The 14,086-nt window shown below is 39.3% G+C and overlaps 1 protein-coding gene across 2 annotated transcripts in view; it reads right to left on the bottom strand.

The window, feature by feature from the left end:
• Window positions 1-3,850: 3,850 nt before the first annotated feature.
• Window positions 3,851-14,086, bottom strand: part of Tec (tec protein tyrosine kinase) — a 103,615-nt gene continuing 93,379 nt past the window's right edge. For both annotated transcript variants that reach the window (XM_076863899.1, XM_076863900.1), the window contains 7 exons: window positions 11,099-11,173; window positions 10,207-10,378; window positions 9,870-10,086; window positions 8,069-8,133; window positions 5,602-5,720; window positions 5,366-5,523; window positions 3,851-4,135 (listed from right to left, as the gene is read on the bottom strand). In XM_076863899.1, the coding sequence (XP_076720014.1) occupies window positions 4,052-4,135; window positions 5,366-5,523; window positions 5,602-5,720; window positions 8,069-8,133; window positions 9,870-10,086; window positions 10,207-10,378; window positions 11,099-11,173 (890 nt within the window). In that variant the 3' untranslated portion in view covers window positions 3,851-4,051. The remainder of the gene's footprint in view (window positions 4,136-5,365; window positions 5,524-5,601; window positions 5,721-8,068; window positions 8,134-9,869; window positions 10,087-10,206; window positions 10,379-11,098; window positions 11,174-14,086) is intronic.

Here is a 14,086-nt window from a genome sequence, read left to right on the forward strand (position 1 = left end):
TCTTCCTTCTGTTTATTTAGGTGCTCTTTTTTTTTTTATTGGTGCTTTATAAATATACATAAAGGTGTGCCTGCCTTTTCCTGTCCCTTCTCCCTTCTCATTTATTCCCTCCTCTGCTCCACTAATCTCCCTCTATTTCCTGGGACCCTCGTCCCCCGCCTTTCCCCTATTTTATTCTAGTTTCCATGTATGAGAGAAAACATTTAACCCTTGACTTTCTCAGTCTGGCTTGTTTCATTTAGCATGATGCCCTTCCGTTCCATCCATTTACCAGCAAATGACATAATTTCATTTTTCCCTATGGCAGCCTTAGTTTCTATCAGAATGGATTAAGACTATAAATTATATTGGGATAGACAACTAGAATAGCATGGTTTATTTATTTATTTTTTTTTTTTACAAATTCTAGCAATAAGTATTGGGTCCCAATTTAGCTGAAACAGGTGATATTTTAAAATTAAAATCAATTTTTCTAAACACCACCTAAAAATCAGAAATGGAAGACCTTGACTTCGTGATCTGTCCTAATCTGACATTGAGCTTTGTTGAAGTTTCATTCCAAAATAGGCATCCAGATTAGTCTTCTAAATTGACTCCAGAATTAAGTTCATGAAGCACCCATCATTTTTAGCTGTTGTTTCTTTGTGATAACTCACTAGTGGGTAACCATAAAGGGAGTCGTCCTTTTAAAGACAGAGGCTTGACAGAAAGAAGTTGCCAAGGATAACCCACCAAGACTGCCACAGAACCACAACTAGAATGTGTCCTCTGGCCTTCAGCACCGAGTTCTTTACATTAAATATCCTTCTAGAATCTAATACTTCACACTGATTACGTTTTAACTCACATTAGAGATGTAAGGACACTGGTTTTCGCTATTTTGTGTTCTCAATGCCAATTATAGAATTATACTAGAATTATATCACCACTGTGGTTATTAAAACAAGAAACGAAATACTGTCAATATGTCTGGGGGAATTATCTGCAAACTTTCACAAGTTCTACAACTTAGACAAAACTTCCTCTGATGTTCCAGAAGAATAACACGTCCAGAACAAGCCCTGAGAACAAAGCCCATCTTACTTACAGGTGGACAGAATCATGGCTGTCCTTCTGCAGGGGCACATAAAGCCGTCCTCAGTTCTTCAGCCACGCTCCACGCACAAAAACACATCTTTAAACTGAAATCATAGTTTACCCAAGACGATTCTCAGCAGCAAAGTTAACCCCACCTATTTTCCTGTTCTAAAAACCTCAAAGTCTGTGAATGACAACCTAATGGCCTACATAAGAAAGTTCACAGATCTGCATCCAGATCTATGAGGGTGGTTGCTATTACTTCCTCATTCCCATATGTGTGGGTGAGTCTAGCAAACAACATTTTCAAGAAATCACAAAATTTTAGTAAAAGGCACCTTAAAAATCATTAAGTCTAATTGCCCTCTGTAGACAGAGAATGAAATATAAGGAACAGACAAAGAAGGAACTTGCCCAAGGCCCCAGGAAGTGGTAGAAACAGAACAGGATTCCAGATTTTGGAATATGAAGCCTAGAAGGTTTTGTCCTCTGACTTAGGATTGTCACTTCTGGGACTTTGGGGAGAAGGAGAAAATCCAATGATACACTTAAAACATGACTGAGGTCTGGCCAAAAACCATGAAAACAACATCAATAATGCAAATTACATTGGGGAGCTTTGCTTCGTCTCACTGGAAAATATAACCAAAAATTAGCTAATTAAGGGATCAACTTTAATGAGGACTCAGTGTATTCTCAGGCTATTTCCTGCCTCATAGAGTCAGATCTTTTGGCATTCTGGGAGAATACTTCTACTTTTACTTTGTTTTTGGCCTTAGCAATGCTTTTCATATAAAGCTTTTTCTAAAGTTTTAGTGAAGAAAATGTTACAAGTGTTGCCAGTTATCATCTGTCTTGTTTTTTCCTAACATTCATGATGATTAGGACAGGAACTAGACCTTCTCCTGATCCTCTTCCCCACCATCTGTTCTTCCCACAGCTCCACAAGGTGAAAAGGAAAAACTGGGGGTGAGAGACGAAAGAGGTAAAGGAGGAAAGTGTGACAGTCACTCTAAGGTCTAGCTCGCACATGACCAACTCCTTGAATGAGTTACAAGTCAGTAAAAAGTGTGCATGTTGCCAGGGGTAGCGGTGTACACCTGTAATCCCAGCAATTTGGAAAGCTGAGGCAGGAGCCTCACAAGTTCAAGGCCAGCCTGGGAAACTCAGCAAGACTCTGTCTCAAAATAAAAAAATAAAAAGTTTTGGTGATGTGGCTCAGTGATTAGAGTCCCTCTGGGTTCAATCTCTAGTATCTCAAAAAGAAAAAGTGTGCATGTTATTGTGAAAGGGAGGGGAAAAATGAGGCGGAATGTGGCAGATTCTGACAAGAACTGGGATATTTTGACTTTTTTCTATTATAAAGCATTTAGTGAAGGAATGAACACAGCCTTTGGCAGATGGGCTGCTGGTACATAAAACCCAAACCAAAGACATGGTTCTCCTTATGGCAGCCTTGTTTTTACCAGAATGGATTAAGACTATAAATTATATTTGGGTAGACAACTAGAACAGCATGGTTTTTGTTTTGTTTTGTTTTTTTTTTACAAAATCTAGCAATAAGTATTGGGTGAAGATGCAGCTCAGAGCAACTACCTCTGGCCTATCACCAAACATGTCACACTGCAGGACAGATCATGGCAGCCCTCAGAGAGGAAGGAGCTCCTAGAGGAAGGTCCAAGTCTTCCTCAGTCTTGTACCCAATGAATATCAACAATATGTTGGGCAATAAATGCTCTCTGCTGTTGGTGACCCAGATAATTTCTTTTCCCTGGACTCATGAAGAAAAAGGAGGGCTCTAACTCAGTTGGTGTCTTAGATGTTGTAAGGGTGAGAAACCCACCAGAACAAGCCTGAGAGAAGTCCATTGTGAGGCTGTACAGACAGTCTCACTGATCCAAGAACCCAAGACCAGCCATGCCTCCTGAGGTTTTCAAAAACCCATCTCTCCATTTGCCTCAGTAGCTCCCTGGACTTTTTGCCACAACCTGAGTTGTTCCTGGGTTGTGCTTGAGATGGGGACAGCCTTTGTTACCAACATTACCTAATCTGTCTGCTCCAAGAGCCCAGCATCTCCAATCAGAGCAACAGTGCCCTGGGGCAGATTCTTACGATTTAGGAACTGACTGATTCTCTGGATCAAATATTCAACAGACTAGCTGTGGCTACCATAGGCAGGATCCTATACCCAAGACAGGTCCTACTGGGGCCTATGCTAGACAGGCATCCCCAGCTTATTTACTTGAGGAAGAGCATTAGCAACAAAAGGACCCACACTTTCTTCTCTTCAGTAAGGAATATTTGATCCCCAGGAAAGGAATTGACAGCTTTCATGTATAGTCCCTAAAACAAGGAGCTTATATATTACAGAATTAAAAGTTTCAATTAAAAGACAACTCGTGTTTCTTATAAATATATAACTTTATATATTATACGTATTTACAATATATACAGCACACAAGTATTTTAAATGTAATACTAGGAACACTCTTGAAAACAGCTGTTTTCCAAAAAAAAAGATGGATACTTATCCAAGGTGGGCTCCTGATTCATCTAGAACTTAACTCTACACAATGCCGCAGGCCTCTGTTTCTGCGGAAATCACAGAGAAGTGAAGGGTTGCTGGAACATGGGTCTAGTACTGTTCCCCTTCCCCCAAACCCTGGCTTTCTACTGGTACTAGTCAACATGGTCCCATGAACACCCCTAAAACAGGCAAACCCCAGGGCCTGAGCATAGTGTCTGGAACTCAAATTCGGGAGAAATAAGAAGTGAGTGCCTTGAATCACCAGCTCTAAGGCAGCATCTCCACAATTGGGTAAACTCAGTCACAGAGCCAAGGTTGGTATAGAAGCAAATGCCTTAGCTGTGTATACGTAAAACGTCTACACAACCAGGTTCCAAATAAGTTATCCACAAAGTGCCATTTCTTTTGCATGCGTTGGAATCTTGGAGCCACTGGTCACAACACCACTTATCTTCCAAAAGTTTCTTCACATTCAACCAATTCATCTATGGTGCGCAGCAAATCTTCAAATGAAGGCCTCGCCTCTGGTTTCTACAATTAAAAGTCAAAGAGAAGCTGTGGGTTCCATAATCCATTCCCAAGAAAAGTTTCATTGCTCAAACTCCTAAATCTAACTCACTACAAAGAGGCATTTGTGGCTTTGGGCCTGGAGAGTGCAGATATATCCCAATAGTCTGTCTCTGCCTATGTCTCATGACCATGCATGTCCACCCTAGGTGACCCTGCATGTCCATCCCAGTTGGCCACATGCATCGCTGCTAGACTAACCTTTCCAAAGCTGTTTTCAGGTCCCTGTTCAAAGACCTACTAGAGCTCTGCAGAGCCTACAAAATTAAGTCCTGTTAATTTGCAGAGCCCTCTATAACCTGCCCCTCCCCAGGCCTCTTATCACCCAATTTCATTTCCCATGAACAGCCTCACATGGGTTCTCTGCTAAATCAGACTAATTTCCACCCTCATGTTCACAGCATGTTTATAACCACCTCCTTACCTTTGTTCGTGCTGTTCTCTTTCCCCCTAGTACCACTTCCTGCCTATCAGGTCTCTCTACCCGACCCAATCAAGGTTCTTGGGAGGTTATAGCCAGTGATTGAAAACTTGGGCTTTGGAGTCAGGTGAGCCTCTGCTGCTCTGTAGCTAGTTGGCCTTGAGCAAGCATCAACCTCCGGAGCCTTGATCTTCTCATCTATAAAGTGGTCATAGGAGAAATATCTCCACCTCAAAGAGTACTTTGAGAACTAAATCTAAAGCACCCAGCACAGTGCCTAGTACACAAGGCACATGAGCTACTATCACTGTCTTTCAAAAACCACTCGGCACATAATCTTTCTGTGAGATGATATTTCGGTCCTTCCAGAGACTAAGCAAAGAGACCTGGGGAAGCTGAGGTTTAAAGGAAGAAACCTCTTTTGGTAGAAGAGTAATATTTAAAACCCAAAAGTAAGCCACAGAAAGGAAGCGAGCAACTTCTCCAGGCATATTTTTTTTTTTGTCCATGGCTCAGGCAACTGTGGCAAGATTCCCCCGTGGGAGCGAGGCAGCAGTCTGAACGTATGCAGTTCATTATTAGTATTTCCACTTCACATTCTTCCTCTGATTATTCAGAACCAAGTTGAGAGGGTTGGCGTCCTACCTAGCTAGAGTTTGGAATCACTATAAAACATGCACTGCCTACCTGGGCCTTCACATTATCCAGCTACTAAGTCCAACCCCTAAATGTTTTAGAGATTCCCTAAGAGAACACAAAATAAATATCTATACCTCCTGCCAACATCTCAGCATCACCTCATACACATATAGGGATGCCAACTTCGGCCGGTAGAGTCGGTGGCCTCGAGTAACCATGGTTACCACTTCATAGTTGGTGTTCTTTTCAAAGGGCATTCTGCCTTCAGTGAATATCTCCCACATCAAAACACCTGGGGAAGGATAAGCGTTAGTCCACGATGTGTCCACTTCCTCCCCAGAGCAGAAGCAATGTGAAGCATGGCTCTTACCAAATGACCACACATCTGATTTGCTGCTGAAGCGGCTGTAATTGAACACTTCGGGTGGACACCATTTCACGGGGAATTTAGCACCAGAAGAACTTGTGTACTGATCATCCAGAACATACCTAGAGTAAGACACACCGTGGGTTTACACCTCTGAAGTACGATCTTTGTTTCGTATGTGTGCTTTCGTTTTTACCCCCTTAGAATAAAAAAACACAGTTGACTGAAATCTATAAGCATCCGGTTGAAGCTAAAGGTTCACCTCAGTGACCACACCTAGTGATTTCCATCTTCCTCAGCGTAATTTAAGGGGATGAGAGGGATATATCACAACATCAGTACCTGAACTTTCGTTTTTCTGTTCATCTTTCTGTTTTATTAGGCAACAGAGGCAGAACACAATAGAACAGTTTGAAAACTTTTTGGTAAGCAGTTTTGTTCTTTAAACAAAATTTTACTCAAAGGCCCCATATGTGAAAGATCTAAAGCAGAGCTGTTCTAAAGGAAGTGGTGAAAAGTTTCTAGAGACCCATGTTTTGAGCCCCCATAATTCCACAGAACACAATTTAAAACTGCAGCATATGAAAAAAGGAAATGAAAAAAAAAAAGCAAAATGAAGTATGTAAATGGTGGCATGTATATTTATTTTATTTATTTATTTTTGGTACCAGGAATTTAAGCCAGGGGCTTTTAATCACTGAGCCACACCCCAGCCCTATTTATTTATTTATTTGTTTGTTTGTTTGGAGACAGGGTCAGTCTTGCTAAATTGCTTAGAGCTCCACTAAGTTGCTGAGGCTGGCTTTGAACTTGATTATAGGTGTACCACCATGCCCACTATGTATGTTTATATACCATGACATCCCCACAAGCACACATACTCAAAATAACACCATATTATTATTCTATGTGAACAGAGTTATGCCCTTCTGGAAGGACACACAGACAATGGTAACAGTAGCTGCTTCTGGGGTGAATCACTGACTAGAGGTGGTAGATGTGAGAACTTCAACCCTTGCTATAATATGTTTGGTACATATTTATAAGAAGAATGTATTTATAGGTTACCTGTACATATAAAGTTAATTTCTAAAAGCTGCTGTGAGAAAATATTCAAATAAAAGCACAAACTTTCTTTGTGCAACTAGACAGATAAAATCTGTCATGGATCAAATCATGTCAGGGGAATCAGAGTTTAGTGAATAAAGATTGTTTTATGGAAGTTGCTATAAAAGCAAAGATATTCTGAAAATCAGACATGAAAGTGGAGGACGCCTATCAGATGTTAAACATCTTTATAAAAAGCACCTCGAGAGTCAGAAGTTGATGGCAACATCTTTCTAACCTCCCTAGGCCTGAGTTTCCTTAGGAGCTAACCTTGGTCCCTGACCGTGGCCTCACAGCACCTGGCCTTGCCTGCCATTTTAACTGTTCCTAGCACTACCTATGGGCCAGCTTCCTTGGCCCTCTTCCAATTCCCCAAGTTGGCCAAATTTATCCCAGACCTCAAGATCTAGCACTTGTTCCTTCCTCCTGTAATATTTTATGCCCATATTTTCACCTAACTGGTTACTTCCTGCCTTTTGGTGTCTACTCACTATCCCCATCTCAGAGAGGCCTTCCCAGTCAGCTGATCTAACGCAGCTTCCCTCACCTCTGCTCTACCCCAAGTTATCTCTCGAGGGGTCCACAGACTTTTTCTGAAGAGGGACAGTTATTTGAGTACCCAAAATGCTTTGGGTTTCACAGGCCATATAGTCCCTGTCACAACTCCTAGCTGTGCCTCTGCAGGGCGAGACCACTGACAGATGACACATCAACAAAGAAATGAGGCTCTGCCTCGATGACACTATTTATATGGACACCAACTTTGGAATTTCAGATAATTTTCAGGTTTCAATATTCTTTGAATTTTTTCTAGCCATTTAAAAATATAAAAGCCATTGTTGGTTTTCAGGTCACACACAGAAAAGTGTAGGTCAGACTGACAGGCTGTCATTTGCTGACCCCTGCTCTATCACATAAATTATTCTCAGATCTTGCATTTTCCTTCCTCTAGAACATGAGCTGTATGTGGCTTAGTCTCTGCTTTGGTTCATACACCTGTGTCTGGCATGTACACAGCAGGCACCTGATTTTTATGAACAGATCAAAGAACAGAGGGAAGGAGAGAAGATAAACAATATACTTTCAAAAAATATTTTCTACACTCTATTATAATTGCAAATATTAAGACAATAAAAACGCTGCAGATGTGGAGATACTAAGTGCTGGACCACAAAACACATTTTGGTGAAAACAAATCTAGAAATCTAATCCACATGCAGGAGAAGAACTGTATATTTAACGGGCTATACTACCACCTAGTGGAGAGAACTATTAACACCACAATGTAGAGTTTTTTCAATATATTACTTTCTTTCTGTCTCATTAGTGCAAATTACTCCTACACGTATGAACTAAGACCTACCTGGCCATTCCAAAATCAGACACTTTCACAACTCCCGCCTCATTTACTAGACAGTTTCTGGCAGCCTGGAAAACATTATGATGATATATTCGTTAAAAATTTACACCCAAAAAATGCAGAAAAATAAAAAGTCCCGTCACATTAAATTTATTATATGCCAGTCAACATTTGTATAGGGTGGAAATGTGTCCTTATAAATCATTTTTAGCCCTATAGAAATGTCTCCAATGTATAACAATTTTTTAAGTAAAAAGGTCAAAAAAAACATATTTGCAATAAGGTATTATGACATTGTCTTTACCAATGACCATGCTTAAATAAAGATTAATAGGTGGGTCGACCCTCTTTCCCCTCCTCCTAGTCTTATTAAATAGTGTGATTTTCTTACTGATAATGACAATATTTCTTGCTTTCCCCAAGATAAGGTCTGTAGACAAGTGCAGTCTGACACATTCTTGAAGATATTCTACTTTTATTAGTTTTTTAAGTACAAAAAAGAGCAATGTACTGTTTCAATATGACTGAGAAATAGTCTGTTATCACTGAGCATAATAACCAACACTAATGTCGTACATCACATCCACTTTTAATCCCTTTGCCTCGATTATACACTGACCCTTAAAATAGTCTTATGAGAAAAAAAATAACACAATTTATTGCTGTGGAAACAGGGTCTGGGGCTCAGAGAGATTAGGCAACTATCCCAAAACACACCGTGGAAATCAAGTTTTCCAACTCCAAATCCCAAATTCTCTATTACTCGTTAAATCTAGAGATACTGTCACACAGTGGTTAGAATACTAACTCCGGTCAAAACCCCAAGTTCAAAACTGCCTTCACAGTTTATTTGACTATTGATGTATTTGCACCTCTATTTTCCCATCAGCAAAATAGCAATAATAACAGTACTACTTCCTAGGATTATTATGATGATTAAATGAGGGATTGTGTGTGTGTGTGTGTGTGTGTGTGTGTGTGTGAAGTAATTATTAGAACAAGGTCTCTTTAAAGTGACTGTTAAATTTTTAAAAATGCCTTTCTGCTTCTCTAGAAGAAATGTGTCCATACTTTATCACAAAAAAAAAAAAAAGCTACAACTAAAATATGACGGAAAGTCCTACATGCAAATCACTTTTATTTTGGTGAAAGAGTCAAAGTAGAGTGATAGTGTGACTGATATGTTGAAAACAGACACATTTGTGAAAACAGGTGGAAAATAAAAATGGAAGGAAAAGAAGAATGCAAAAAAAAAAGAGAGAGAGAAAGCAGAATAAGAAAGAAAAAGTTAAGGAGTGTCTTTTAGAACCAGTAATAGGTTTTCTTTTCTGGTCTTGTCGGAGGTTAACACATTGGATAAAGGAAGTGAACTAAGAGATTTCTCTGATAGTTTCTGTTTACAGTGTGTGAGGTGGAAAAGAGCTTAGGATTTAGCCAGAAGGTCAAGGCCAACCCTAACTTTTCTGTTTACCACATTAGGCAAGGTTTTCACTTCCCTGAAGCTAACTTTCTTATCTACAAAACGGTGAGGGTAATAAATCTGCTCTGACTTGCTATCTCATGGAACTCTAACAGAGATCTAATCTTTAATGCACAGAAACTTACCCAGAGATATCAACTCCATAAATTATTAATTTAATAATTATCTTTCCTTTAAAATTATGAAAATGAAATCAGGTTCAAAAACAATGCTGAAACATTATTATGAACAAAAATTGGATACTAATACATCATTGCTTATTGTTTCACCCACTGTTACAAAGCAATCAGGCCAGTGAATGGGAATACAGTGACTCGTAGTTACCAGGTCTCTGTGGATGAAGCTGTTCCTCTCCAGGTACTCCATCCCTTCACACACATCCTGACACATGCTCAGCAGGATGTCTCTACTGAAATGGCCTTGTCTCTGTCGGAGGAAATTCAGAAGGCAGCCCCGTTCCATGAACTCAGTAACAATGTAAAGCGGTTTCTGCTGGGTGCATACACCATAAAGCTGCACCAACTTGGGGTGTGTCAGTTTCCTGGGAGTGAAGACATACATACACAGAGTTACAACAGGAAAAGAAACCAGCAGGTGTATTAGCTGAGGAAGAGCCACTTTCTAACACAAACAGGGAGCCTGGCAGGAGAGAGTAACTTACATCATAACTTTAGCTTCTTCTATAAAGTCCTCCTCACACATGGCACCTTCCCGAATGGCTTTGATGGCTACTTTGTACTGGGCTCGCCACTTGCCAAGCCTCACCACTCCAAATAGTCCACTCCCCAGTTCCCTCATAAAGGTCAGCTCTGAAGGGTTAATCTCCCACTTCTCTGCAAGACAGGAGGGAAAAGTGAGAACACTTAATAAAGAGAACACAGCATGAACCAGTGTTGAAAAGAAACTGTAACCAAGTTCTGCCTCCAAGTCCTAGGATAATGGCAATCTGTCTAGACAGCACAAAGGGGCTCTCCACCCTCTGGGGAGAATGTTCCTGCTTGGCCATCACTATACAAGCAAAGTGAACTGAAGAATCAAGATGCTGCATAATAGGAAAATAACATAGCTGAAGGTTAAGGTACTTTTTTGAAGACAAATACTTCCTCACTTACCACTCTTCCCTCTGGATTTTTTTTTCTCTTTTAGTTCCATCAAGTTAAAAAAAAAAAAAAAATTAAACCTGCTCTTTAAAAGGCTTTTTCCAGAAGCAACAAAAAACAATTGCCTTGGAAGAGTTCTCCATTACCTCTAACCTTACATCCCTGAGAGTAATCAACAGCAGTGAGAACCAGGAAGGGCTATGATTTATTTTAGATATAACAGGATAATGTTTATTTTTCACCAACAGAAACTTTTCCATTGAATTACAAACAATCATGAAAATAGGAAATCTAGGGTTACTATAGTTATAAAATAGAATCATCTAAAAACTCAAGAGTACAAATTTATAAGAATGGTTCCACTGTTAGGAATTCTACACATCTAAATTTTTCTTGTGATAGTGGATTCTTTTCATGGAAAATTAGCTGATACAACTACAAAATGAGAGTTACCATAGCTGAATCCTGCAGTGGTTGGGGCATTCTTCCCCTTTGTACTAACTGGGTACCGCAGCCTTGTGACAAGTCCTAGAAATCAAAGAAAGTATTACAGGTGAAATCGCTCTTAGTCACTCCACATGACCAAATGCTAATCTAGAAATATACAATTCATTCATTTATAAATGTACTGCTCTCCCTCTGCATACACACATAGCTCTATGCCATAGACTTTCATTCATTACACACTCCTTCTAAATATTAATGCTGCACTGTGCTAGCTTCCTCACAAATATTTTAAATGATATTAAAAGATTTCTGTTAGTATTTCATGTTCTTTTCAAATATGAAAGCTGAACTAGGAAAGAGAATTATACTGAGCTGCTAAAAATTAAAGTGATTCCCCTGATATAACTCAATGCTAGCAATCTTAGCATAAAAATAGGCTGCACAGATTAACCATTGGGAATATCGACCATTGGAAATCAGGAAGGTAAATTAAAATCTTTTAACCTAAGTTGCTTTTAGTACTAAATAAGAAATAGGATGTGCCTTTCCATCAACACCAGAAGCACTCTGTATTTGCTCTTTTATAGCACATCTCACAGTAATTTAAAATTGTTATGTATATATCCCCTCTGTGATAAGACCTGGGAGAATCAGAATCAATGACTATTTGATCCATAGCACTCTCCCCCAAACTTGGCTTGGCTTCTAGCATGCAGTAGGCACTAAATATGTGTTTGTTGAATGAGTTGAGATAGTGATTAAAAAATAAAACTTACAAAAGAAAAAAATAGAGGAATGTGGACACCAAAAAGGAAAGAAACAGAAAAAACAAATAAATTATTTGGGAATAAGTCAATATGAATGAGCTCCTCAAATATTAAACACAGGATTGCTACATGACCTAGCAAGGCCACTCCAGGTAAATACCCAAGAGAAAAAGACATATTTTCATGCAAACACTTGTATACAACTATTCACATCAGCTTTATTCATGAAAAATGTAGATGCAGCCCAAATGTCCATCAACAGATGAACAATAAACAAAATAAATAAAATCCATATGATGGATTATTTTTCATCAATAAAAAAGAATTGATACCTTATCCAGCAGTCTGCCTGAATTTAGAAATTCCATATTCCCCAGGACCTCTATCCTGTTACATGTCAGACCTAAGCAGAACACACAAGCCAATTTCCAAGGACGTGTGTAGCAAGTCAGGAAGAAAATGTTATCAGGTATTTATGCTGGCCAGAATCCCTACTGATACCTCAGCAACTTTTTTTTCCTATCCTCATGACTTCAGTCTGTGCATACTCAGGCTGTGTGTTGGTTTCCATACGCAAATAAGATATGACTTTCTATCACAACAGGTGAATGTTAAGATAACTCCCCAGATTTGGAAATAGAGGGGTGGATCCTCCATCTGACCATTTACCATTCACTGAAGTTAAAACTTTTTTTGAAGAGATAAAGGTAGACTTGTATGTTGGCCTGAGAATCTATATATTACACAAATATTGAGCTAGGCTCTGCATGGTGACTCAATAATTGGTAGAAGTTGTACAATTCCTATATCTCTAGCCCTGTGCATTTTTATATTACCTAATTATTTGAATAAACTTGTGATAGCTTTTGTTTTATTTAAAGAATGGAGCTGGGCACAGTGGCACATGCCTGTAATCCCAGCAGCTCAGGAGGCTGAGGCAGGAGGATCAAAGGTTCAAAGTCAGCCTCAGCAACTTAGCAAGGCCCTTAGCAACTTAGCAAGACCCTGTCTGAAAGTCAAAAAGGGCTGGGAATGGTTAAGCACCACTGGGTTCAATCCCTGGTACCAAAAAAAAAAAAAAAGGAATGGAATACTTACGCATGGTATAACATGGACAAACCTCAAAAACCATGGTATAACATGGACAAACCTCAAAAACCTTATAATGTATCCAAGAAACAAGTCACAACAGAACACACATTATTCCATTTATATGAAATGTTCAGAATAGGCTAATCCACAGAGACAGAAAGTAGGTTAGTGGTTGCCTGGGGCTGGTCTGGTTAAGGAGGGGTAATGGGTGTTTTCTTTGGGGAATGATGGCAATGTTCTTAAAATTATATGATGGTGACAACACAGCTCTGAAAATATACTAAATGCACTGAACTGTATACTTTAAATGAATGACTTTTATGGTATAGAAACTGTTCTTACCATTTTCTGAAAAAAGTAAATGGACTCACTCAAAAACAACAGGCTTTGCAAAGGGCCTTTGATAAAATTATAAAAGTTCACTTTCCATGCTTGTCTGTTCCCTGTTCAGTTACATCTTTAAAATCCAGGAGTAGAAATCATGCTGTATCAATCCCATAGAACCTCAATGGCATAAATGTACTTTCCATTGGTATTTTTTGGTGTTTGTTTTGATCCCATTCTGGTGCTGAGTTTAGCAGAAATTCAGGAAGATAGAGAATTCATGGGACATGATTACAGACAGTCTGCAACTTATGCAGGTTCAACTAGAATTTTTCTCAACTTTATGATAGTGCAAAAATGATATCATTTCACTAGAAAGCATTCTTCAATTTCTGAATGTCTAGTGAATTTTGAATTTTGATCTTCTCCTGGGCTAGGGATATTTAAGAAGTTACTCTCTTGCAATGATGGGAAGCTTCAATGAGTCATAGCTCCCAGTCAACAGTGGACTCTCCACAGTTACTAAGCTATGTGTTTGGTAGGCAAGGTGGATTAAATGCACTTTTGACTTAGGATATTCTCAATTTACGATGAGTTTTTCATCTACTCTTTGGAAGCCTACAGCATAGGATGAAATCCTGGTACATCTGGCAGCTCCTTCAGTGACTACAATATCTTTTTATGAGACAGGGTCTCACCATGTTGCCCTGGCTGGCCATGAACCAAAGGGATCCTCCTGCCCCAGCCTCCCAAGTAGCTAGAACTATAAGCACATGTGACCATGCTTGGCTTAAAACAGACTTCTTTTTAG

This window comes from Callospermophilus lateralis, chromosome 8, assembly GCF_048772815.1.
Source record: "Callospermophilus lateralis isolate mCalLat2 chromosome 8, mCalLat2.hap1, whole genome shotgun sequence".
In the NCBI taxonomy this organism is placed as follows: Eukaryota; Metazoa; Chordata; class Mammalia; order Rodentia; family Sciuridae; genus Callospermophilus; species Callospermophilus lateralis.